Source organism: Boleophthalmus pectinirostris, unplaced genomic scaffold (genome assembly GCF_026225935.1).
Source record: "Boleophthalmus pectinirostris isolate CB_2022bp ecotype Guang Dong unplaced genomic scaffold, ASM2622593v1 HiC_scaffold_5, whole genome shotgun sequence".
NCBI lineage: Eukaryota > Metazoa > Chordata > Actinopteri > Gobiiformes > Gobiidae > Boleophthalmus > Boleophthalmus pectinirostris.
In genome coordinates this window covers 14,823,023-14,846,688 of record NW_026571404.1, presented here as the reverse complement: position 1 = coordinate 14,846,688, position 23,666 = coordinate 14,823,023, and the positions used below count along the sequence as shown (strand labels likewise).

Here is a 23,666-nt window from a genome sequence, read left to right as displayed (position 1 = left end):
GTGCTATTATACAGCATGAAGTTACAGTTGGACCTATAGACTCATTGTTTCAGTTATATTGTAACAGTAAAACCCAACAATTGTGGGCTTTGCTTCGTAAATCGCACAAGTCCAGGCAACATTTAGCCCCGCCTCTTTTTTTCTATAAGCTTTTTGTTTACCATTCTCCTTTCACCGTGTGTGCAGTGGCCCCACCACCATGCAGGCGCAGATGAAAGATGGATTGGGAAAGAATGCACAAACTTTGGGCTTGATTTGATCCAGTGGTAAAACACAGTCAGACATTTTGTTCGGTGAGGGGGGATGTTGTTATAGGCCAGTCGGATTTGTGGATATGTATTTGTGCAGTGGCTGTTCCAGTCTCACATTTCTCTCAATTTTACTAATGCTATGCACAGATGCACCAAGATGCACAGTTTAGCTTAAATAGGCGAGTCTAATGTTACCCTGCAGTCTTCCATGCTAAACTTCTGTGTTTACAGACTTACTCCTTCTGCCAAACTCTTCATTTAGTTTTCTTCTTTTTTTCAAGTTTTAATCATAGCAGTGGTGGTCAAAAAACAAGTCACTTTTTCTGGTTGATGTTTTGAATATACACATGGAAGAGGAAGGAGTCCAAAGTTTGTCGGTGTTTAGTGTACTGGCAGATCCCCCATATTGTAAAACCTACACTTTCTAACTAATTCAGGCCCCTGCATCTAATTATTGTGAATTTTATCAATCACAAAAATGTAAGAGTTAAATGCTGTGAATGGTCTGGCTGTCCGTTGGAGGTCTATCCCTGCTTCACTTCTCATCAGAAAAAACTTTTCTGAACCTGTGCACAAGCCCAAAATTACCCGACGTTAACGATGTGCCAAAAGATTTGTGAGAGTTAAGAACTAGTTACAGATTCAAATACCTACTTCCAACTTTAATGACTGAATCCAGCCAAAATATATCAAACCCACTCTGTTGCTTCATCACATCAAAATTAAAGACCCTGATTTTGCCATGTATTTGAACAAAATGATCTTGCTCCAGCACAGATATATTTTATAAGCAACTCTGGAGGTCAAAAAAAGTATTCTGCGTGCAGTCTGCATCTAATTTTAAAGGTTTGCAGGCTAGTTTCTGTAGTTTTACCATCATGATAAAACTTAAACTCAAATTTAAATTAATTGCAGTGAATAATTAGGATGCTCAGATTGCACAAGTGAGGAATAACTTTGGATCACGGCAAACTGTTTAAAATAGTAGTAGTAGTTCTATTTTTCACTTTTTTAAGACTCATCATGCACATAATGTATCATGTAAACAATATTTTAAGACAACTAATCTAACAAATTTATATACAATTTAACTTTTTTTTTTCATTTGATCTTGCCCAAGTCTTGGCCTGGTTTATTTGATTTAACAAGTAACTTTCTTTCCCAAACCTCCTTTCAAAGTTAGAAAGGCAGTGCCCATCCAAATAAGATCAAACCCAACTGGGCGCGTATTCACTCCCCCTGTGAAATTTATAAGCTGGAGCATACCTTTCCCTCTAGCGCGACTCCTCTCTCCTCCCCCGCTCTTAAATAGAAATCTTTCAGACAGAAACGCTCTTGTTTGATTTCACCCGACGCGAGACCACCAACAGCGCACCTCTCAGCAGAAACATTTGTCTAACGTTTTTCATAATTTTTCCCCTTTTTTATGCCACATCATCCCTCCTGCCTCGAACCGCTTGTGTTTCTAACAAATCATCAACAGGCTGCCACTTATTGGAGCACAGATCGGCGCCCCCTAGGAGGAGTGCTGACAAGATGGGCGTACCGGAGGGCCAGAGTTCAAAGGGTCGGACGATGCCACAGAGAAGGAGAGAGAAATGAGAGGGAGAGAGAAAGAGGAGGCAGGCGAGAGGGGCGTGAAGGTCAAAAGGCTGAAAATGAGAGTTTAGACTTTGGTGTCACGCTGAGCAGAGCCAGAGGTGGAGAAGATGGAGCAGAAATCTGTCAAGGGAAACATTAGCGCTGCAAAATATTAGTCAAAATCAAGTAAAAGTAACAAATGTTTAGCTAAATAATTTGCACTTTACTTTACGACACAGTAATAGCATGGTAATGGATTGGAAATGGCATTGTAATAATAATAGCCATGAGGGATGAATGGGTTTGAACCTCTGTTTCCACATTATCACCAAGAAAACACTTACCATGTTTCCTGATCATTATACTGAGTTAGAATGAGGATTAATTATACTACCATGAAAGAAATAAAAGTAGAATACAGGTTTGTTCTGTTTACATAACTAATTACCATCATTTCAATCTTAATTACTTACCATTATATTCCCATCCTGCCACTACTGTGCTGTGCAACTCTGTATATTTGTTGGACGTAGAGGTGCACTGTGTTTTTTTGGTAGTGAGTCCGTCATCTGCTTGTTTTTACGGATATGTCATTGCTCAGTCTGGAATATTCCACTGTATGACATTAAACAGCTCTACCGTCCATTTATTAAATTACAGTTGTTTTTATAGCTCAAAAATACCTTGAAAAACAGGCTTTTTAATTGTGAGTGAGGCTGCTTCACCACAGATTTAGAATTTAGAATTTATTTATTTGGAGGATAAGCCCCTTGAGATGTCTTGCCATCTCGTTTTCGAGGGGGTCCTCAAACAACAAAAGACAGATCTGACCTGTAACTTTGTCTGGTTTGGTCTCCATGGAGATAAAAAGGTTTGAGACCATATTGTGAAACATTCCAGGCAAAGTAATAAAATCTCCATGAAGAAAAGCATTTGCCGTACTCTCCACCAGAAAAATTACACAGTGCACCTTGAAGTGAGTTATGTATGTCTTAATAACTATAATTTAATAGCCAGTCTGGTGCCACCTAGTGCATCGCTCAATTTAATTTCCCTCCAGTGACTAGGACAGGAATAGGAATACACTAGACGGTTTGCAAGAACACTGGAAGCTCTAGACTGCGCACCGGCCAATCATTGAAGAACTGTGAAGCCATGACATCAAACCCAAGCGCCTGTCTGGGTCCATTTTGTGGTACAGCACAACAGTAAACAAAGTATTCGATCGATGTAGACGAAGCCATACATTCTGTGTGCAACCCGAAGGATTTAAAGCCAGAACAAAGAGAATGTTTGGTGAATTTTATCAAGGGGAAAGACGTTAGTGCCCTTCTTCCTATGAGATTTGGCGCATTACATACGTCATGACCAAATAGCAGTGATTGGTTAAATAAAAAAAGTATCCGCTGTTGAGCGAACGAATCCTAATGCTGTGAGGACAGATGGTTTCCATGAAGTGAAACCGGCTGATGAATCATGCTAATAATTTGAGTTTTGGTGCAGAAAATCTCTGCCGATAATTTGGGTTGATAATATGTAAGGCTGATTTTGATTATTTTCCACAAATTGTGCTCTTTAAATTTACAGCAAATTCACCCATAGCCCATTTTTAACCATTTACCTGTTTTGTGCAGTCATGTCTTTGCATTAAAGTGCTTTATGTGTATTCTTTAGGGAGCAGGTTGGCCAAAACTAAAAAATCGGCCTGTGCTGAAGATTAAGAGTGGATAACTGCAAACAACTGCAAATATTATTATTTTTTATTTAAACCACATCATCACACATCACATCATCTAAATACTATTTTTTGATGTAAAAGTAAACTGTACATTATAATGAAACACTCCATAGAAGTACAACAACACAGTAGTTTATTCAGTAGATTCACTTTATTCAGTCTGTGTACTCCAGTCTAAATGTATGCGGGTGAGAGGGGCGCAGAGGTCAAATGAGAGTTTAGATTTGGGTGTCAGACTGAGCAGATCCAGAGCCCTCTAGCTGCCAGCGTGAGGTGTTTGCATTGCCATTACCTTCTCACTATTTATTTTCAAACTGCCCCAGCTGCGTAGCGCCGTCTCAAAATTGTCTGCTTCAACCTTTTGGCGCAAGAAGTGTGTTGAGATAAGTGCAGACAAGCAGACAGACTCATACGTGCTCTGAGAGGGTCATTTAAAGGGAAAGTTGTTAGGTTAGAAACACCTTGATACATGGGAGATTTAAATGGGCCTTGCAATCTCACTTTAAAACATGAATCCATGCACAACTATTACTGGCAAAGCTCATCTACCTTTACTTTGTGGATGAATGCTGTTGAATTTATTTTCTGTGATGCATAAATCCCAACCACTCTTTTTGGCTTTTATTTTTCAGTTCTGCTTTTGCAAATCTTTTGTAGCTACCGCCATGTTGTGTTTTGCGAATGGATTTGACTTGTTATACCAGGTGCCCTTCCTGAGGCAACTTTAGGCTTACAATAAACCCAACCAGTATTGACATTTAAGTTTTGTCAAGTCTGCAAGTGATGTAGAAAATGTCCATAAATTAAGCATTATATAACTTCTGCTGTTTGCATCCATTGCATTGTCTCGAAAGTTTCACGGAAAGGCATTAACTTTAATTCAGTTTAATTACAGGCACTGTTGGGCAGGTTACTTCAAAACTGCAATGCATAAATGTTTTACTTGTTACTGTCATTTCCAAAGTAATTTGTTACACTACAATATTACTGTGTTTAAAATGTAAGACATACACGACTATTGCATTACTTTTAAGTTTCTCTCATCAAAATAATCGTCAGAAGATACTGAACTTTTGCGCCGTATATGGACTGAACCAGGTCTAAACCATGTCTATACCAGGACTAAACCAGAGCTGAACCAGGACTGAACTGAGGACTGAACCAGGATTAAACCAGGTCTAAGCCAGGACTGAACCAGGACTAAACCAGGTCTAAACCAGGTCTAAACCAGGACTTAACCAGGACCAAACCAGGACTAATCTTGGACTAGGACTTGGAATCTTGGACCACCCCTGAGAGAACCCAGAGTCCGTGGAGCAGGGTGTCCACAAAGCGCGATCGAGCATCAGCTGCGATTAGCCTCATGGAGCACGGAGCTCTGCCCCTGTCCTTTTGCCCACGGTCACCCAAAGGTCTACGCGGCGCACCTCCAGGCCCACCCCGACATCCGGAACTGCAATGATGGCGTTTCACTGCTGCTGATATCACGGTGATTTTAGCAAATTTATGTGAAGAAAAAAGAAAAACCCACCACTTCCATCCAGGTTAAAAAAGCATTACTGATATTTGTCCCAAGTAAAATATTACAGATTTTTCCCTGTAATGCCACATTACTGCGTTACAGCAAAAAACAATGCATTACAGTTATTTTTTACGTTTATAACTTTATAACTGTTACTCCCTACACTGATTACAGGTGTTTTTATTGTTTAAAAATACCGGGGTCACCTCTCCACAAATCTAACCAGTAACTTCGCCTAGTGGTGTCACCTGCTTGTTTCCATGAGGACAGAAAAGTTAAATACATACTGTGGAACATTCCAGGTAAAGTGGATTCCAGCAGGTGGCAGACCCTCCATCAGAAAAGTACAAAACAGCAAAACTGGTCTTTATTACATGGCTGGCTGACGTGACTATACCCTATTTTCTTTCATCAAAACTTCTCGGAAACTTCAATCTCACATTTTCTCTAGAGTTCTTCTATATTAAACAAAAACACAACTCCAGCTCTGATCCTTGAAGCTTTACGTGGGATTATAAACCCTCAGATTTGGGTCTTACTTGGCTGATATGAATGGGTTAGCTGTGGTCTGTATAGTTGGACAGGCGTATCGGCCGTGCTAGCCCCATAAACCCAGATAGAGAGATAAAAGTGGCCAGTCTGCGCTCCATGGATGCCCATAAAAGTTCTGCCATTGCCTCTCAGACCGCCGACGAAACGCGATCCTGTAAAAATATTTTCTTCTCATTAACCTGTCATCCATGGAGCCGTGACGCAGTGAGGAGAGGAGGAGGAGGGAGGAGGAAGAGGGAGGGTGTCATCTGGGGCCCAAAAGGGAGAGTTAGTCGTCTTTATTTGCAGCGCACCCTGGTAATGTGTGGAGCAGGGTGAAAGGGTAAGGCTAGAGTCTTTAAATAACAGTGTAAATCTCCACATGCTAAGACAACATGCTGGTATCTACACATACGCACACATGTTTCTGCATAGAGACCAAAACGTTGTCTGAAACTTTTTTGTACCTTTTAGTCTTTGTAAACACATGAAGCAGAACTGCGGAAAGGGCTATACTATTTTGGCAAACTGTCTGATTGTGATTTTTCAGACAAGCATTGCAATTACGATTCAAATCACAACTGATGTTTTAGATTTCGACTTTATTGATCCAGGCACAGTAGCTCACACATCACAATATATTATAATAACAAAGAGGAAAAATATAAATGGCAATAATACATTCAAAATAAGTAGCAAAAGGGCAAGAGACTGGTGTCCGATAAGGCATAATTATATGTACAAGTAAAAATAAAATATAGAAATATAGTACTACAAATATATCTCAGCTATACACATGAGGTGGTAAGGAGAACCAGTGCAAAGATGAAATAATGATGACAGGACATAGGGTTATCTATTACATAAGGGTGAGTTGTACAGTTGTAGGGAGTATTATCTGTTACATAAGGGTGAGTTGTACAGTTGAAGGGAGTTTGGTATGAATATTGTCCTGTGTCTCTCACTGTTTGAGTGGAGCTTGCTTTGATTGTAGGATTTTGTTCAAAGTTAAGACTGAAGGTTAAGATTGTTTAGCCTGATTCATCAGCCTGTTTCACTTTGTAGAAACTGTCTGATCTCGCAGCATTAGCATTCATTCGCTTGACGGTAGGCGGGTACTTTTTTATTTAACCAATCACTGCTATTTGGTCGTGACATATGTAATGCGCCACTAACGGGGCATATATTATATTAAGCTTTTCCCAAATCCTGTAGGAAGTAGGGCAGTAACATCTTTTCCCTTGATAACATTCACCAAACATTCTCTTTGTTCCGTCTTAAAATCCTTAATCTCGAGAATCGTTGTCAACACAGAATGTATGGCTTCATCTACATCCATCTGGACCGCTTTGTTTACTGTTGTGCTGTACCATGTACGTCATGGCTTCACAGCTCTTCGTTGATTGGCCAGAGCACGGTCTACAACTCCCAGGGTTCTTGCAAAAACTGTCTAGTGTATTCCAATTCCTGTCCTAGTCACTGGAAAGAAATGAAATTGAGCAGAGGCACTAGGTGGTGCCAGCCTGGCTAAAGATTGTTTGCATATAGGAAATTATGCAGGCCTTGCGTTTTGATAATTATGACTATTCAAAACTGTGGTTCCAATTTGAGTGTGATCTATCTTACACCCCAAATATTAAGGTAAACTGACACGAAATTGGCCCACATCAAAAAGTGAATGTATGTCTGATATTGTACATTTTTAACTAAATATGTATACAGTTCAACCGCCTCAGGCCCAAAGTAGCTGACAATAAACTAAACCAAAGGACTGCAGTGTAAATAGAAGGAAAGGTACAAAGTTGACAACATTTATATTGTTTTGTCATGTATTTATAGTGCAATTGGACCATGTGAAAATCCTCTGTTATCACTAGGCTCATAAATGTTCAAATGTTATCCATCAGTTGCCTCATATCCTACTTCAGTAAGTTAACTTTGGCAATGGAATCACTTCTGGGCTACAACAATATAAAGCCTAGTATGTGGTCTAAAACTGGTATTTATTTTTATTTTACTTGCTTATAATGTGCTGGCAAACCCTCCTCCTCTTGTCACCATAGGCCCATAGTCCTCTGTTTTAATGCCCTGTGGTTTATACTTGTCTTTCACTCGCTCTGACCATATTTGGCCGTCGGTCATATTTGCCTAGTCGCATGTGTTTGTTTGGGCCGTCCTGTTTACGCCCGTTTTTCAGCATCCATGGGCCCCCCACTCACGCCCCTCTCGTCTGCTGGTGGGAGGAGTGGTGCATTGTGGGTTGGTTGTCAGGACAGGGTGCGGATGTAGGGATCAGACCTGTGTTTATTGGTGTTTGGCCTCCATTGGCTGGGTCTGCCCCGGGGGTCAGGGTGCTAGCCTGGGTCGGCCGGGTTAGGTTTACTTGGGTCTGGGTCACACTAGGTCTCTTTGTGCACTCCTTCACTTTGGGATGGCCGTAGATTAAACTCACTGAATAATATACTGCGGAGAGGGACAAATGTGACATTGTAACTGCATCTGTGTGTCCGGGTCAAATGTTCATGTGTTCTGTCATGTGAACGTGCAGTATTTATGTATTGTGTGGTCCGGAAAGTAGTTTATTTATGTAGGAGTAGCAACAGCTATCAATTGGTTTCAGTGTGATGAAAAATAAGGGCTGTTGCCATCTTAGAATGCAGTTACCTCCTCAAAAACATATCCAGTGTTTTGTTTCATTCACACATGTTTGAGTAACCCTTTATTATTAGTCTGTCTACATCTTTTCATTTAGACATTTGTGCTCAAGTAAGAATAATGTTTGTGACTTGTAGTGCATGCTCACAATGGGGAAGAGTAACCAAAACTTTTACTCAAGTACACTTTAATTTAAAAGTTATTCACTTAAGTAAATGAAGCTGCCAACAAGAAACAGAATTGCAGCTTTCTCCTTGTACACTTTTCATTTACTCAAGTACACTTTAATTTAAAAGTTATTCACTTAAGTATATGAAACTGCCAACAAGAGACAGAATTGCAGCTTTGTTCTTATACACTTTTCATTTGAGTACTGTGGGTCCAGATCCAGCAACACCTTTAAACCCCTCCGCTTTGCTTTGAATGGGACAGTCGTATGTTTGAGTTCTCCACAACAGCACCTCTTTGTTTTGTTTTTAAGTTATATTTGGATAATTTATCTTTAGTCCCAGACAAACATAGCCTGGTCTCACACAGCAGTGAGCTCATGCAGTCACTTACATCAGAGCTGGAGCTGAGTGGTCTCTCAGTGAAAGAGGTGTCCACTCCACTCATGTTAATGCACAGCTTATGTACAACACGGCTTTACACATGTGGCTGTACTGATACTGTCAACACAATAGACCTACTGAGAATCACAAGTAGGAAGTCACTTTGACTCAAGTAATACTTCTCAGTAAACTTGCCTTGCAGAAGAAACAGCATTTCCATGGAGACAAGCAGAAGGATGCCCTCCTCCAGGCCAAATAAGAGTCAAGCTTGTGGAGATACAAGCCTGCTCAGAGCAAGGACTCATGTTTTATTGCAAAAAAAAATCATCTACTATAATGGGAAAACAAAACAAAAATGTGTGTACTATAGCTGTGCTTTCACTCACTTGTTGAGTTTTAATAGTATTTCTAATAGTAGTTGTAGGAGTAAAAGTAATAGTAGGTATTGGGGGAATAGTCAGAGTTGTATTGTGACAGAGGCATTATTGCAGGAGTTGTAATCGTAGTACTCGTAGTAGTACTTTTGACTACTTTTGACTCCACAGACACTGCACAGACTCCAGTAGTGCAGATGAAAACTCGACGGGACATACCGGCAGGAAATCAGGAACACATGTCCCTGTAAAACCATGCTCAAACCTTGGACACAGATCCTCACCCCACAGCCCCCCAAAAGTCCTCATCCTGGTCCTCTGTGTACCAGGTCTGAAAGACGATCCATTTGAACCATGACATTACGATGTGGTTGTGAAACAACATCTGATCTAAGCTCCAAAACCTCCTCTCAATGTAGGCTGTGGTTAAAAGAAAAAAAATGCAAGCTCCTTCAGTTATGTTATGTAGTGGGACATTTTGGACGTAGTTATACGAGCCTATAGGGGTATTTTACAACAGTAGTAGTAATAATAAAAACATTAAGTCCTGGGGCTGTTTTCAGAAATATGGAGGCCATGGATTAAGCCAGTCTAATAAACAGTGAAAGTGCAAAGATGTTATGATGTTATAGAGTATCCTGAGAACGATTATTAAAATATATGTTTTTTGGCAATCCAACATAAGTTCTAATTCTGATCACGCACAAAAGAAAGTGCAAAAATACTACCATACACAGAAGATTACCACACGAGTTTACTGATTTTTTTATATAATTTTTTACCCTATTCAAATATTGCATATCTTCAAATTGCAATGTGTTGCAGTTAGATTTATTGCCTAACTCTACAAATGTGTAAAATATTTTATTTAAAAAATAAAAATAACTTTGTGACTATAAAATCAGTTTTTACTTTATTTTATATATATACATTTCAAACGTGAAATTGAACATTTAACATTGTTTAATAAGAAATGAAAAAAGAAAAGGCTATTCACAGTACCTTTTGCTGTAATCTGAACATTTTGAATGATTGTGTTGGGAACAATAGAATCTGTAAGCCATTCCTCCCTTATTTATCTGGCTTTGTTTACAGTAATGTAGGTCGCTTGTTCGTGCCTTGGGGAAAGGTGGTAAAATTATCTTCTGCCAAAACTGAGTTATGGACTTGTAAAAATGTCCAACAATTGTAGAACAGTACATAAAATATGATATATTTACAAGAGTCTAACAAATGGCAACAATAATGCATGTTAAAAATAATCATAAAGACGAGGGTTAGTGCACTACTTGAAAATAGTCTGAAATGTTCAACTTCAACATTTCCAATATGCAATGTCATTTATTCCTCAAATTGAAATCAGCTTACATTTGACAATAACTAAACTATATGCAAACAAATAAATCTTTACATCAGTTTCATTTGTATAGAAAATGCCATTTTCCAGATGAACCATGGTTAAAGGTACTACTGTATATTATGCAAAATTTACTCTTGTGAGCTTTTAGCCATGTTAGAACTTTGCCACTTCCTCAGAAACATACCCGGTGTTGTGTTTTGTTTTATTCACATGTTTGAGGAACCCTTTATTAATTGTCTGTCTACATCTCCAAAGCTCAAAATGTTCTGTTTCACTTTCTGATGTCATGAAGAGCGTAGGTATATTTAAGCGTGAAAGCACCTTAAAATCTCACTAATGTTATTAAACTTTTGAGTGAACCCAAGACTATTTTTTATTGCCATTCCCTCTGATTACATCTTTGCTCAGCACATACCTGAGTGTGTACTTTCTGATCCATGAGAGAGAGTCAGGAGGCTGTGGAGGTGTAGGTTTTCACAAGGATTCCTGAGCTGCTGTGTTAATGTGTATGATGAATTGCTTTTCATATAAATCGCCGGTTTGAGCCCTGGGCATTGCTCCTGTCTGTAATATCTGTGTGAGAAACAGGAGCGGCGCAGAGGACCAGAGCATAATGAAAGTGAAGAACAAGGTGACAGTTATATGTTTGAGATGAGCAGTGTACAGTGAGTTTACAATAGAGTTTGACAGATGGGCACCTGCTCTCTGTATCTGAACCTATGTGTGGGCCAAAGAACAGAGGGGCTGTCACATATAACACAAAGTTTCAACTTATGGACTCTGTGAGGCGCTATAGAGCTCCACTGGTAACAGAGTTGGTTTTCAATTGATAAAATATTCCCCTGTTGTGCTTGTGCCGTTTTTTATGTAAAGATTCAATTCTGTTAATAACTGTTTAAGTTGTATAATCAAAGCAAATTTCAGAGTAGTGGTACGGTATAAATGTATACTTAAAGCTAGGAACTGCTGTTTGTAGCAGTAGTATGACTGGTAGTAATTGGTGATTTCTATACTAGAAGTGTAGGTCAGGTAGATAGTGTCTTAGTCAGCCAAGATTTTTATTAGTTGAGTAATTATTTTATATTGACAACAGCAAAAAACATTTGTAGTAAGGTAGATAGATTGATCCACTTTATGTATGAAGACCTCGTTTACTTGTAGTTATTTGTATCCATACTTCTATTAAGTGCAGTTTGAGTCACATGCATGGAGCTTGAAACTCGGCCCTATTAGTCGACTAACTGATATAAAGGGCGTGACGACTACAGCTCCAGAATGAAAGTAGTAGCAAATAGGCAATAATGCAAGATAATGTCAGTAACCCATTTTTGAATAGCCAGTATCATTAAAAGGCATGACCTGCAACAAACAAATAACAGAATGAAGTAAAAATTTGCCATAGAAATTTATTCAGTCCTCTGTAGCTCAAATCCTATAACTTCTGTTACAACAAATACCCTAAATCTCATCATTGTTGCAAAGTAATTGTACACACAGTAACTATTCAGCTCCAGTATATATTGTTCAGCTTTCAAATATTGAACGATAAATCTATATATTAATTATCATGACAGGCCTAGTAGCAAACTAAAGTATTGAAAGTAGCAGCAGTAGGAGCAGCAGCTGTAGTATAGCAGTAACAACAACAGCAACAACAGTAGGTAAGTAGTAGCAGTAACATTAAGAGCATTTGCAGTACCATTAATAGCATGATTGGTAGTGTACATAGAGTTAGAAGTGAATCTGCTGTGCAGCCTGAGAACAGACACATGTGGCAAGCAGGGCTCATAGATCTGAGAGGCCGTAGCTCCTGTCAAACACGCAGAGACGTGTTTATCTTTAAGCCTCATTATGGAGATGCTGTCATTGTTTACAGCCTTTAGTCAAATGAGGTAATAACCACTGTTTCTGTTCGCACTGTGCACATCAGGACAGTGAAGGTCAATTGTCCAGGTGGTAACTGTACCCTACTATAAAACTAAAAAGCACTGGTTTAATGTTGGCATGAAAGAAAAATGTAAATGTATTCATGGTTGTTTTTATTATAAACATCCAAAAATTGTGGTCAAGGTGCACGATGGCCCCATGTTAAACAAAAAGGTTTAGGGATAACCATAGATTTCATACAAGTGTGACGTTACCAGTACAGTTTGGGTTCAACCAAATGAAGCTCTGTTGGGCTGTTATTAATGTTCATATCTTAATTAAGAGACAGAATAGCAAATTAAAAACCCCAGGATCATGTAGAGTGTGTTAATATGAACATTTTAAGACCAAAATAATTCACAGCAGAGGTTACAGAGAGAAGAGCAATGTTTTTTCAATATAAGTCTATTGCAACCAGAGCTCAAAGGAACCGCTTTGCAATGCGCACTTCCTATTTGGAACACAGCAGCTCGAGTGTTAACTATGTCCATGTTTATAGTCTATGCTAATAACAGCCTTGGAATGGTTTTAATATTTGTCTTGTGGCCAAAAATAGTATTTACCAAGATCAATGTTAAGTTCACCAATTAACTTTTCTCAAATGTAGTATAATTTGTTGTACTTTTTATTATGATAATATGGCCACAACTGTAGCTTTATTGCTCTTTAATTTTTCCTATTTTTTCATTCCTTTTAAATGAAAACACTCAAATGCCATCTGATTTCCGCATGAATCTTGTCCCTTCTTGTCGATGCCACGCACCCAAGTACAATGAACAGAAGATGAATGTAATGGGATTTTTTTTTTTGCACCTTAAACTCTACAGTAAGTGAAAGTCAATAAATATTATGCTTCTACTTCTCTATAACCACACAGCTTTTGAATAAATAAAATAAATTTATTGTGTGAACCGTCCAGCAGATAAGCGCACACTTTCCAAACAGCCCTTCTTAAATTAATCCCTTGTCTTTTTAGTGACTTCCTCTATTCTCTGTTTCCTCTTGTTCAAAGTCTCCCACACACAACCATCCGTCACCATCCCTGTCTCTTTTACTTCTGCTGCTCAGGACGATACGGACATGCTGCCGATGACTGACAGAGCGAGAGAGAGGGAGAGAGAAAGAGGAAAAAGGGGGGGCAGAGAGATAGAGAGACAGAGAGAGAGGAGAGGGAGTTTGAGAGAGAGAATAAAACATGTTTAAACTACAGTAAAGACTGCTGCCGTCGTAAGTGTGTGAGAGTGATGGTACAAAATGAAGTGCAGATGAGTAGCAGAACTGTATTTAACATTGAGATGGGCCTAAGGGAGCTGATGGAGGTGAGAGGAGCTGTCTGTTTGCCAGGACAGAGGAGATTGGATAAACAGTGTTGACATTTTTGGGGTCTTCTTACAATATTATCTCTTTTTGTGTTGAAATGACTTTTAACTTATGCACATACAATTCAATTTGCAATTTATTTCGGATTCTACAATGTTAAGATGTGACATTCTTAGATAAGGGTCAGGACTATATTACTTTCCTGCAAAAAATCAATTTAAGGGCCGATATTACTCTATTTTCTGATCTGTGTTATAATGTTGTACTTGGAGTTGTGTTTTGTTTCATTCACACATGTTTAACACACAAGCCCCTCATATTTAGGCTGTTTTTGAGAGATTTTGTGATGTAATGTGGCTTTACAGGAAGTGCTCCAATGCGTTTTCAAAGACCATAAACCTTCACTGGAATCATTTGGATAATTTCAGCCCTGGAAGTGCCAATCTCTTAGCCAGGCCGGTGCCTCCTCGTGCCTCCACTCAATTTCATTTCTCTCTTGCAATTAGGTCAGGAACTGGAATACACTAGACGGTTTGCAAGAACCCTGGAAGTAAACCACGCACCAGCCAATCAGTGAAGGGCTGAACCAACCCAAGTTGCGATAGCAGACTGCATACGGTATCCGCCTTTGGACTTTCTTTGTCAAATACAAACTTCGCATTTTTTATTGCACCTTTAATTCGCACGTTTACCTCACAGAAATGACAATGATCGTTGACAGACTTGTTCACTCTTTGCTTTGTTTGCTGTTGTGCTGGCAATTACTTGGACACCACTGAGCGTACATACGTCACAACCAAATAGCAGCGATTGATTAAACAAAAAAAGTACCCATCTACTGTCGAGTGAACAAATCCTAATGCTGCGAGGTCGTGAATCAGGCTACCAATCTCTATGGAACAAAAGGTAAAAGGTAGCTGGTAACTTGAAAACTTCTGCTTCAGAGCATTTTGAGTTTGGGAGATTTTTATTATCTGCAGATTCTATTTTCATACAATTTTGTATGAACCCATTATACTAGACAAGAAATACATACACCATATGTCACAATATGCCCTTATTTTGTCCCATCTGTTCTTTTTCGCTTAAATGCAAGTGTGCAGTTTGAAATATGGCTCTCGTTCTTTGCTGCTGATTCAAAACATTTCATTGACAGACTTTTCAAGATAAAGGCGCCGTAGCAGTATTATAAGTGAGCTAAGGCAGGAACCCACAAAACACAAGAAATGCTCTGTGGAAGTAGAGAAGGTTCAGTGAATTGAAGTCAACCTGGAGAGGATACAGTACAGTCTAAAGTATAGGAGTCAGCAGACAGTGGGACGCTTCATTCTCACTTTCACTACAGCGTGTATCCTCTGTCTTCCCTGTCTTCTCTGTCTCCTCTGTCCAGACCCCAGACCGCTAACAACTACCTACCTTTGTAATCTTCAATTTTCTCATGCGCGTTTTATTCTTTTCAGGCTGAGGATTGAGGAAATGTGCCATGGGCTGAAGTTTTTCGTCTCACTGTGTCTTTAAACCTCCACACTCGAAGTCTGGATGTGTCATTGTGGCTTTCAGATGCAAAATAAGGAATCCGCAGTGAAGACTCGGAGGCCAAAACATTGTCATTTTCTGGCTTCTCTAGAAATGCTTCTGTCCCACATCAGGCGTAGCAGTCTGGCAGAAGATTAAACTGTAAAAGTAGGGCAGGGCGATTTGACAAAAACCTACTTTTTTTTTTAACTCATATTTTTTAATCAACAGTTTCTGATTCAATAGTATTTTATTTTTTCTTATTTAAAAAATCTGTTACCATTTCCTGAACTTGATTTTACTGACTGAGATTTAGATATAGGCCACTTGTTTCAAATGACCCGATTAGACCTGTCACGATAACACATTTTGAAGTACAATATACTGCTGAAGAAAATATAAGCAATAAACTAAAATAATACTAAAGCTAATTTATGCCGCTGACACAATCAGACTGAAGCGAGATTGTCACCCCAAAAAAATCACAACCTGAAATGAATAAATCCCAGAATGAAATACTTGAAACACACTTGAAACGGCTAAAATGCCAATTATACAATGTTCAATATTCAGTTGCACAGCCTATTGTAATTTGTTTCTCAAATGAAGACACTCCCAAAATGCATGTGAATATTTTTGAGTAGATCTTGTGTAGTAAAACGTGTGTGATTGAACATTTTGCTATTTCACCTTTGTCCAATCGTATCTACTTGTAGTAATATTTTTCCACCTTCAACCACCAGAACCTTATTCATACTTTGCAAATCACGCTGGGGGTGTTCTACATGCATCTATTGGCAGAATGTTCAACAGTTACCATAGAGACACAATGCATGCACATTAGCAAACACAGACAAAAAGTTATAAGAAAACACAAAAAGGACTTAAACAACACATTTTCAGGAACCTGTGATCAATATGAACATTCATGATCCTGTGTAGGTGTTTGATTTTCAACAAAAAAAGTGAGAGTTACTGAAAAAAAGTATTTGAGAGGGACTTGTTTAACAGTGCAAATTCGCTCACCAGTTCTTTATGTTATGTTTATGTTAAAAGATTTAGAAAAGCTCAGATTAAAGTCTAATTTGTGTAACAGAGCTTCTAACAGAGTAGTCCTTTCAGTTAGCGTCACACCCCCAGGTAATGTTCATGACATTAGCTGCAAAATATCAATAATAATAATAGAAAAAAAATAACACTGAAACTGACAATGCTTATGTTAAATTCTCTAAATGTATAGACAAGAAACAGCAAACCAACCAGCAAACAAAAGCATTACAAGGAAACATTTACAAATTTTGCTGAGTGCATCTTTCAGTTCATCCATCAAGACTCTGACAATGTTGCAACCTGATCTGTTCTGTCACAGGTGATTAAAAAGTGCACCTCCTCCACAAAAATAGAACGTGCATTGCCAGTAAGCCATCTCAAAAGTCCAGTTTCCCCTTTAGTTTACCTTTTGACCAGGTGTGTGCTGCATATACATAGAGCTCAGGCCTGCTGCAGTGTTGAAGGAGCCCATACAGGTGAGGCAGAGTGTGAGAGTGTGAACCCCAGTGCGCTGACAGTCAGAGGAGGCACAGGTTTGTCTGCACGTCCCTCCTCTGGGTGGATGTGCTCCCAGACACATGTGCGACATTCCTGGCTCTCATATCTGTTAGCAGCAGCACTCAGAACATGTCACTATCCTGAGCTTCTCCACGGATTTCCTCTTCCCTTCCGACAATTTGTGCGGCCAATGTCCCGTCATGCATGAAAGGAGTTCTATAGTCCTGATTTTAAAGGCATTTTTTTCAGAGCTTATAAGTTCATTTGAACGGCTATATGTAAAAGCAAGCAGAATATTTTCCATAATGGTACTGACAGATGAGCTGACTGTAGTCCCAGGTATTCTGTATTTGTCGAGGAGGTTAGATTTTGGTCATTTGGATGGTTAGCAAAAGAACACAGAAAGTTTAAAAAAAGCTGTTTTTCTTATGGAAAAAGTGCATTGTGTCATTAAATTAAGATATTTTTTTATTATGATGCATTTTAAAAAATAAAACTTGTATTTATATACTTAGTACAAAGGTTTTCATGTTACCTGAGACAACCAACATAGTACCAAATACTTTTATTGCAATTGCTGCCATTAAGTACTAGAGATGTAACGATATCCAAATCTCACTGTACCATATATTACGATATGCATCTCACAGTACGACATGTATTGCGATATTTTGAAGAGGATAATATATTGTAGATGGAACACTTTTTTGCTTTTAAAATACCATGGCAAGATTTTGGTGTGAATTATTTCTGTCATAATCCCAAGAATTCAAGTAAAAACATATCTCTTCATGTCGTCTGTACTGAAATGAATCATGGGATATGTAGTTCCCTATGTCTATAAGCTGTTGTTACTATAAAACAATGCATTTAAACAAAGGAACTTGGAATTCGATATTTTGTGACAGTCCATATTATTGTGAGAATATTTTGGTTATTGTTACATCCCTATTAAGTAAATTTTATTGTGCCCAAAGGGAAATTTGTCCCTTGCGTTTGACCCTTCCTTCAATGCTGCTTATCAAGAGCAGTGAGTGGGTCACTTGGTTGACTGGGTCAGGACTACCTTAGCTGGAGGATTTTACCTATTGTGCATGTTTTGGTTTGATGAGGGAAACCGGTGTGTCCAAAAGAAACCAACCTAGACAAAGAGAGAACATGCAAACTCCGCACAAACAGGCTTGTGCAACTTGGAAATGTATTAACAAAGCAGCAGCTATAATAATTAGCCTTTGCACTCTAGTTTCCTTTTGTTTTATTAGAGCAACACTGAAGTTCTTTGGACCAATCAGTTACCCCTGAACTTTAATCCCTCTTTCGGTCCATGTGTGGGCCCTTCACTTACAGCTCTATGTTCCCAAAAGTACTTATAGTTTTTGTGTTATCATGCAGCACTTTTGACCCGAGCTTGTTTGTGAAATGATCTCTCGTCCCGTAGTTTAATGTCACGAACAATCCAAATATTATTGTGTGTTGAAACTTTGCAGCAGGCCCATAGCAGGCGCCTTTCTGTTTACCAAGCCACCGACAGAGTGTTTGTTTAGAGCGGGTGATAGAGCACAGTTTGAGATAATGCATTTCTGTCCCTTTCTACAACCAGACCTTTCTCATTTGCAGATGTTTTGGTACAGCTCAGTTTGCTCTGCATGCGAAATGTTGGGTCAAACCTGAGGCATTGGACAAGGGGTTGGTACACTGTGAAAGCGTGTTTACGTTTTCTATTCATTTTAGTGGCTGGAAGGCAATTTATCTAATCTATATTCAAACAAAGAACTTAAACAGAGAGAGAAGTGGACTTAACCTCAGTCACACATAGGTCACTAGTAGCATGCTACCACTAACTATTTACAGCAGCAGGCATCATTTTGAACAATTGTATATCCCACAGCTACACAAAACTTGAAAAATACTGAATTTTCTTTCACGCAAATCAATTTTACTAACTTTGCAAACATCTTTTGAATGGTGAAACGTCCTCATCATGCTATTAAAGGGTTTCAAGCAAACAATTTCTTCCTGATTTGAAGGATTTCATGAGAATCTTTACCCATTCAAAAGATTATTTTTGATTTTAATTAACAGAGGACCATTGCCATTCCAAATCTCTCAAATCAGGAAGGAACCCTTATGCCTGAAAATCATGAATAAATATGAACCCATGAAGAGACACACTCGTCATCACCAGACAAAAGACTAATTTAATGGCAAGGACAGAACAATACAAAAATACATCTTCACTATAGTTGAAAAAACAAAACAAAACAGTTGATTGATTTGCTTTGTATCGCCATGTATTGTAGTTTTTGGTCTGATTCATGTTTGTTCTTATGTCTTCAGGGGCAGTACCGGCCTTCAGACCTCCTGTGCCCGGAGACCTTCACCTGGGTGTCCATAGAGAGATGTGTCCCTAAACTGGACCAGAGCCGCTACGCACGCTTTAACCAGGATCCTAATGCAGGTACAACCCACAAGTTTATATAAAACATGAATTACTTTGATTATGTAAGACAATTCCACTCTCAAAAATGGCTTACAGGTATACAACTATAATATTACAGTATGAGCAAGGTCTCCAAGACAATTTAAATCTGACTCCAACACTATGGCCAAGGGGATAACTTGCAGCACGTATGCATTGCTCAGATAATTTGCTCAATGTCGCTTCCTACTCTTCAACCTCACTTCAAGCTGACAACCTTACTGTACAGAAAGTATAATTAAATGAACAAACAAAAAGAAACACTTGAGCTTGATGACCTAGTGTTAATAAGTTACTGGTAGAAAAGACAAAATCCACTTTTGGTCAGGGGTCCATCACCTGCTTGCTTCTATCGATATGTCATTGCTATGCCTGGAAAGTTCCACAGTATGACATTAAACAGCTCTACCTTACATTTATTTCACAAAAAATAGTTGTATAGCTCAAAAATACATAGAAAAACAGGCTTTCTGGCTGGTCTGGTTTGGTCTCCATGAAGATAGAAAGGTTTAATATCACACTCTGAAACACTCCAGACAAAGCAATAACATCTGCATGCCTTTAACTGACCGTCTGCCAGAAAAGTTACACAGTGCACCTTTAAAGTCACAGTATGTAATTTCTTAGTCAATTAATAGTATAAAATAAAAGCTTGGATTTTGTTAGTTTTTATTGCACTTAAAAACTTACTGTCCTTGCATCTCCTCAAACCTGACTCTTATTTGGCCTCTTACAACTTGCTTCCATGAAAATATTGTTCCTTTGGCTATGATCTTCCCACAGACATAGAACTTATTGATCTTTATGAAGAATGTTCCAAAATATGGTTTTAACTTTCTACCACCTCCGTTTACATACTGTACCTTTAAGTATGATCCATTTTCCCTTTTATATGTGTTGTTTTATCGTGCACGTAATCATAATTATTTCACACATAATTATTTTGTGAACGTTCTTTTACAACCACTAAAAGTTCCAGCTAAGAGAATTCACAGCCTCACTGCTCCATAAGGCCGTTACATTAGAATGGTGATAATCAGAGTAATAAAGCAGTCACAGGAGGTAGACTGGCAGACGCCTCGCTGGGCCTGATTGGTTGACGTGGGGCCTTTAAATGTGTTTAGGGCACATAACTGAGCCTCTGTCTGTGTGGATCGGACTTGTTTTGGTAGTTGGCACAATCATTATTATAAATTACTGCATATTAAAATTTTATTGGTTCTCTAAGGGCCACCAAAGTTTGATCAAATCACCCAGTTCCCCATTGAGTTGAATCTTTTAAAAACACTGTCTAAAGCAGTAATCTCGACTATAGGACAAATGACACTACATCAATCAACAATATAGCCATTTGCGTTTATAGCAGTCTCATAAACTCTGGTACACTGACATAGTCTGACTCATTTCTCTACAGCCTTATCTTCAGCAATCCAGCGATACTGCAAATCATGTTTTTGCCTTTGTCCACACTCATACATGATATTAAAGTTGTTGTGTAAAAATGTTGTAACATCATCAAGGACATATCGAGAATTGTGTTTTGAATAACCCTATATTATTAGTGTGTCTTCATCTCCAAAGCTCAAAATGCTCTCTTCCACCTTGTGATGTAATGAAGCAGTATTTTTCACATTAACAGCTACCTTTTACCTTTTGAAGCCTATTATTATGTTTTCTGTGTTGGACTTCATAGATTATGATTGTAACTCATCTTATGAAAATGCAACCACTTTAATTCATTAAATTTTTGAAATTTGCACTTCATTTTATGTTATGATTTCTGCTCTGTTACAACCTTAGGGGCATTAATGCCCATTAAATCAAGTATTTTATTCAATACTGGCCTCACCACAACAATGTCTACCAAACCCATAGGCAGTGATACAGATGCAGTAAGGTATTGCAGTGATATGAGTGACCGAAACTGTCATTTAAACCACCAAAGTCCCAACACAATGAAAACAGTTCATATTTACACGTCACAGTGAGCGCACCCACCTTGGATTCTGACTCGGAATTCTTGCTCGGTCTACGTTTTTTCTCCACCGAGGTCCAAGTCACGCTGTCCCAGAAAAGGAGTGTGTTACACATGTCGCTAGGCAACTTCCTCAGAAAACCGATTCGGAAAGATAATCGAACGCAGGGTCTGTGCACACAGACATAGGTGTAGCAGATTAGAGCGAGGCAAACAATCAACAGACAGAAAGTAAAACTTTAAACTAGAAGCTGACAGGAAAAATGTCAAAATAAAACACCAAGGGCACACTACACTACTAAAGGAAAAAGCTACACCAAAATAAGCAAAGCAATGACTACAAAACATGAACCATGACAGTATGGAGTTTAAAAACACAGTGGAGCACTTCCTATATTACCACATGACATCACAAGGTGGAACAGAGTGTCTTCAGTTTGAGAGAAGAAGTCAGCCTAAATCTGTAAAACACAACTCCGAGTATGTTTTAATGACGAAACATTAAAGCATATATCAGAAAATAACGTAACATGGGCTCTTAACAAATTCAAATGACAAATAGCCAAAATAAACCTTAGTGATTAATAACATGGGTCATTTGCTAACCCCCTTTGTGTCATTAGACATAGCTCACCACTGTTCCTCTTTCTCCAACACTTAGAAAATAAATATAAGATCAAAACTGACCACCGCAAATTGGAAACAGTCCCAAATTAGTGCAGTGTTGGAGATGCTGTAGCACAATCATCTATAACCAATGTCAAACCTGCTCAAATCAATTTTCCTCTTTATTACTCATCCACTTCACAACAACTAAGATTTAAATGTAACCCTAGGCGTCCACCCTCTTACAGGTGCAAAATACAAATAGGGTTTAATAGATGCAAATATATTATCTGATCAATATTTAAATTTCCTTTGACAGTTTAATGGTATTACTTGGCATTGTAGCCTGCGATTGTACTTTTAAATGTCCTCTAACGTGTCTTGCTGAAAAGCCAATATATTCCGTGCAGGTTGCTGGATAAGAGCATAGTATTCATGAGCCCATAGAAAGTATATATTGAAAGTGCTTCTATCTTGAGAGGTTCTTAGCTGCTGTTTACTTTACCCCATTCATCTGCATCAGCAAACAGCAAAATGTCAGAGATGGACGCTAATACGAGACGCTCACTGACAGGTTAAAGATTACCACGTGTACAGTATGTGATCTATGCTTGTTTTAAGGCAGATTTAAGATTCAATAGAGGGGGGTATTTTGTGAAGATGGGTTTAAATGCATGGGAACTGAAAGGAAGGAGCTCTTGCGTCATGAATTAACGCGAGGAGACACAGACATGATGAAGGGGGAGATGCGTTTGGTGTAGTGAGGTCATTCTTGGACCTTGTGCTGTGCTATAAAGTTAATGCCATATGCAATATAAAACCAAGCCTGTTGTTTGGGACACTGAGTCCATCATGTCCTCCTACTGTGTGTATTGTGGACGTTCTTTGGGCTTTAAGATGCACTATGTAACTTTTCTTATGGATGGTCTGCTGCCTGCTTGTCTCTATGGTCATGTTTTTGCGTTTCCTAGAATGTCCCACGGTATGACATTTATGTATTTACGGCGATCATGATTAGTTCTGGTTTTGTTCTGGTTTAGTCCTGGTTTAGTCCTGGTTTAGACCGGGTTTAGACCGGGTTTAGACCGGGTTTAGACCTGGTTTAGACCTGGGTTAATCTTCCTGGTTCAGTCCTGGTTCAGTTCTGATTTAGTTCTGGTTCAGTCCTATTTTAGTCCTGGTTCAGTCCTGTTCAGTCCTGGTTCAGTCCTGGTTTAGTCCTGGTTCAGTTCTGGTTTAGTCCTGTTTCAGTCCTGTTTTACTCCTGTTTCAGTCCTGGTTTAGTCCTGGTTCAGTCCTGGTTTAGTCCTGTTTTAGTCCTGGTTTAGTCCTGGTTCAGTCTTCTTGTAGTCCTGCATAAGTACTGGTTCAGTCCTAGTTCAGTTCTGGTTCAGTCCTGTTTTAGTCCTGTTTTAGTCCTGTTTTAGTCCTGGTTTAGTCCTCCTGGTTCATTCCTGGTTCATTCCTGGTTCATTCCTGGTTCAGTCCTGGATTAGTCCTAGTTCAGTCCTTGTTCATTCTTGGTTTAGTCCTGGTTTAGTCCTCCTGGTTCATTCCTGGTTTAGTCCTGGTTCAGTCCTTGCTTAGTCCTGTTTTAGTCGTATACTGGTAAGTGGTTCCTGACTATAAAGTGCTTTGAGTACTTTAAAGGTAGAAAAGTGCTATATAAAAATATGCTGGTTAAAGATTATCTATAAGCATTTTGAATTTAGATTTCATAACTTTACGTTACCT

The 23,666-nt window shown here is 38.8% G+C and overlaps 1 protein-coding gene across 9 annotated transcripts in view; it reads left to right on the top strand.

Moving 5' to 3' along the window:
• LOC110168150 (arginyl-tRNA--protein transferase 1) overlaps nucleotides 1-23,666 on the top strand; it is a 94,982-nt gene that overhangs the window by 55,666 nt on the left and 15,650 nt on the right. For all 9 annotated transcript variants that reach the window (XR_008633348.1, XR_008633344.1, XR_008633347.1 and 6 more), the window contains one exon: nucleotides 19,210-19,330. Coding sequence is in view for 3 of the 9 variants with exons in the window: in XM_055162672.1 (XP_055018647.1) it covers nucleotides 19,210-19,330 (121 nt within the window). In the remaining 6 variants the exon portion in view is untranslated. The remainder of the gene's footprint in view (nucleotides 1-19,209; nucleotides 19,331-23,666) is intronic.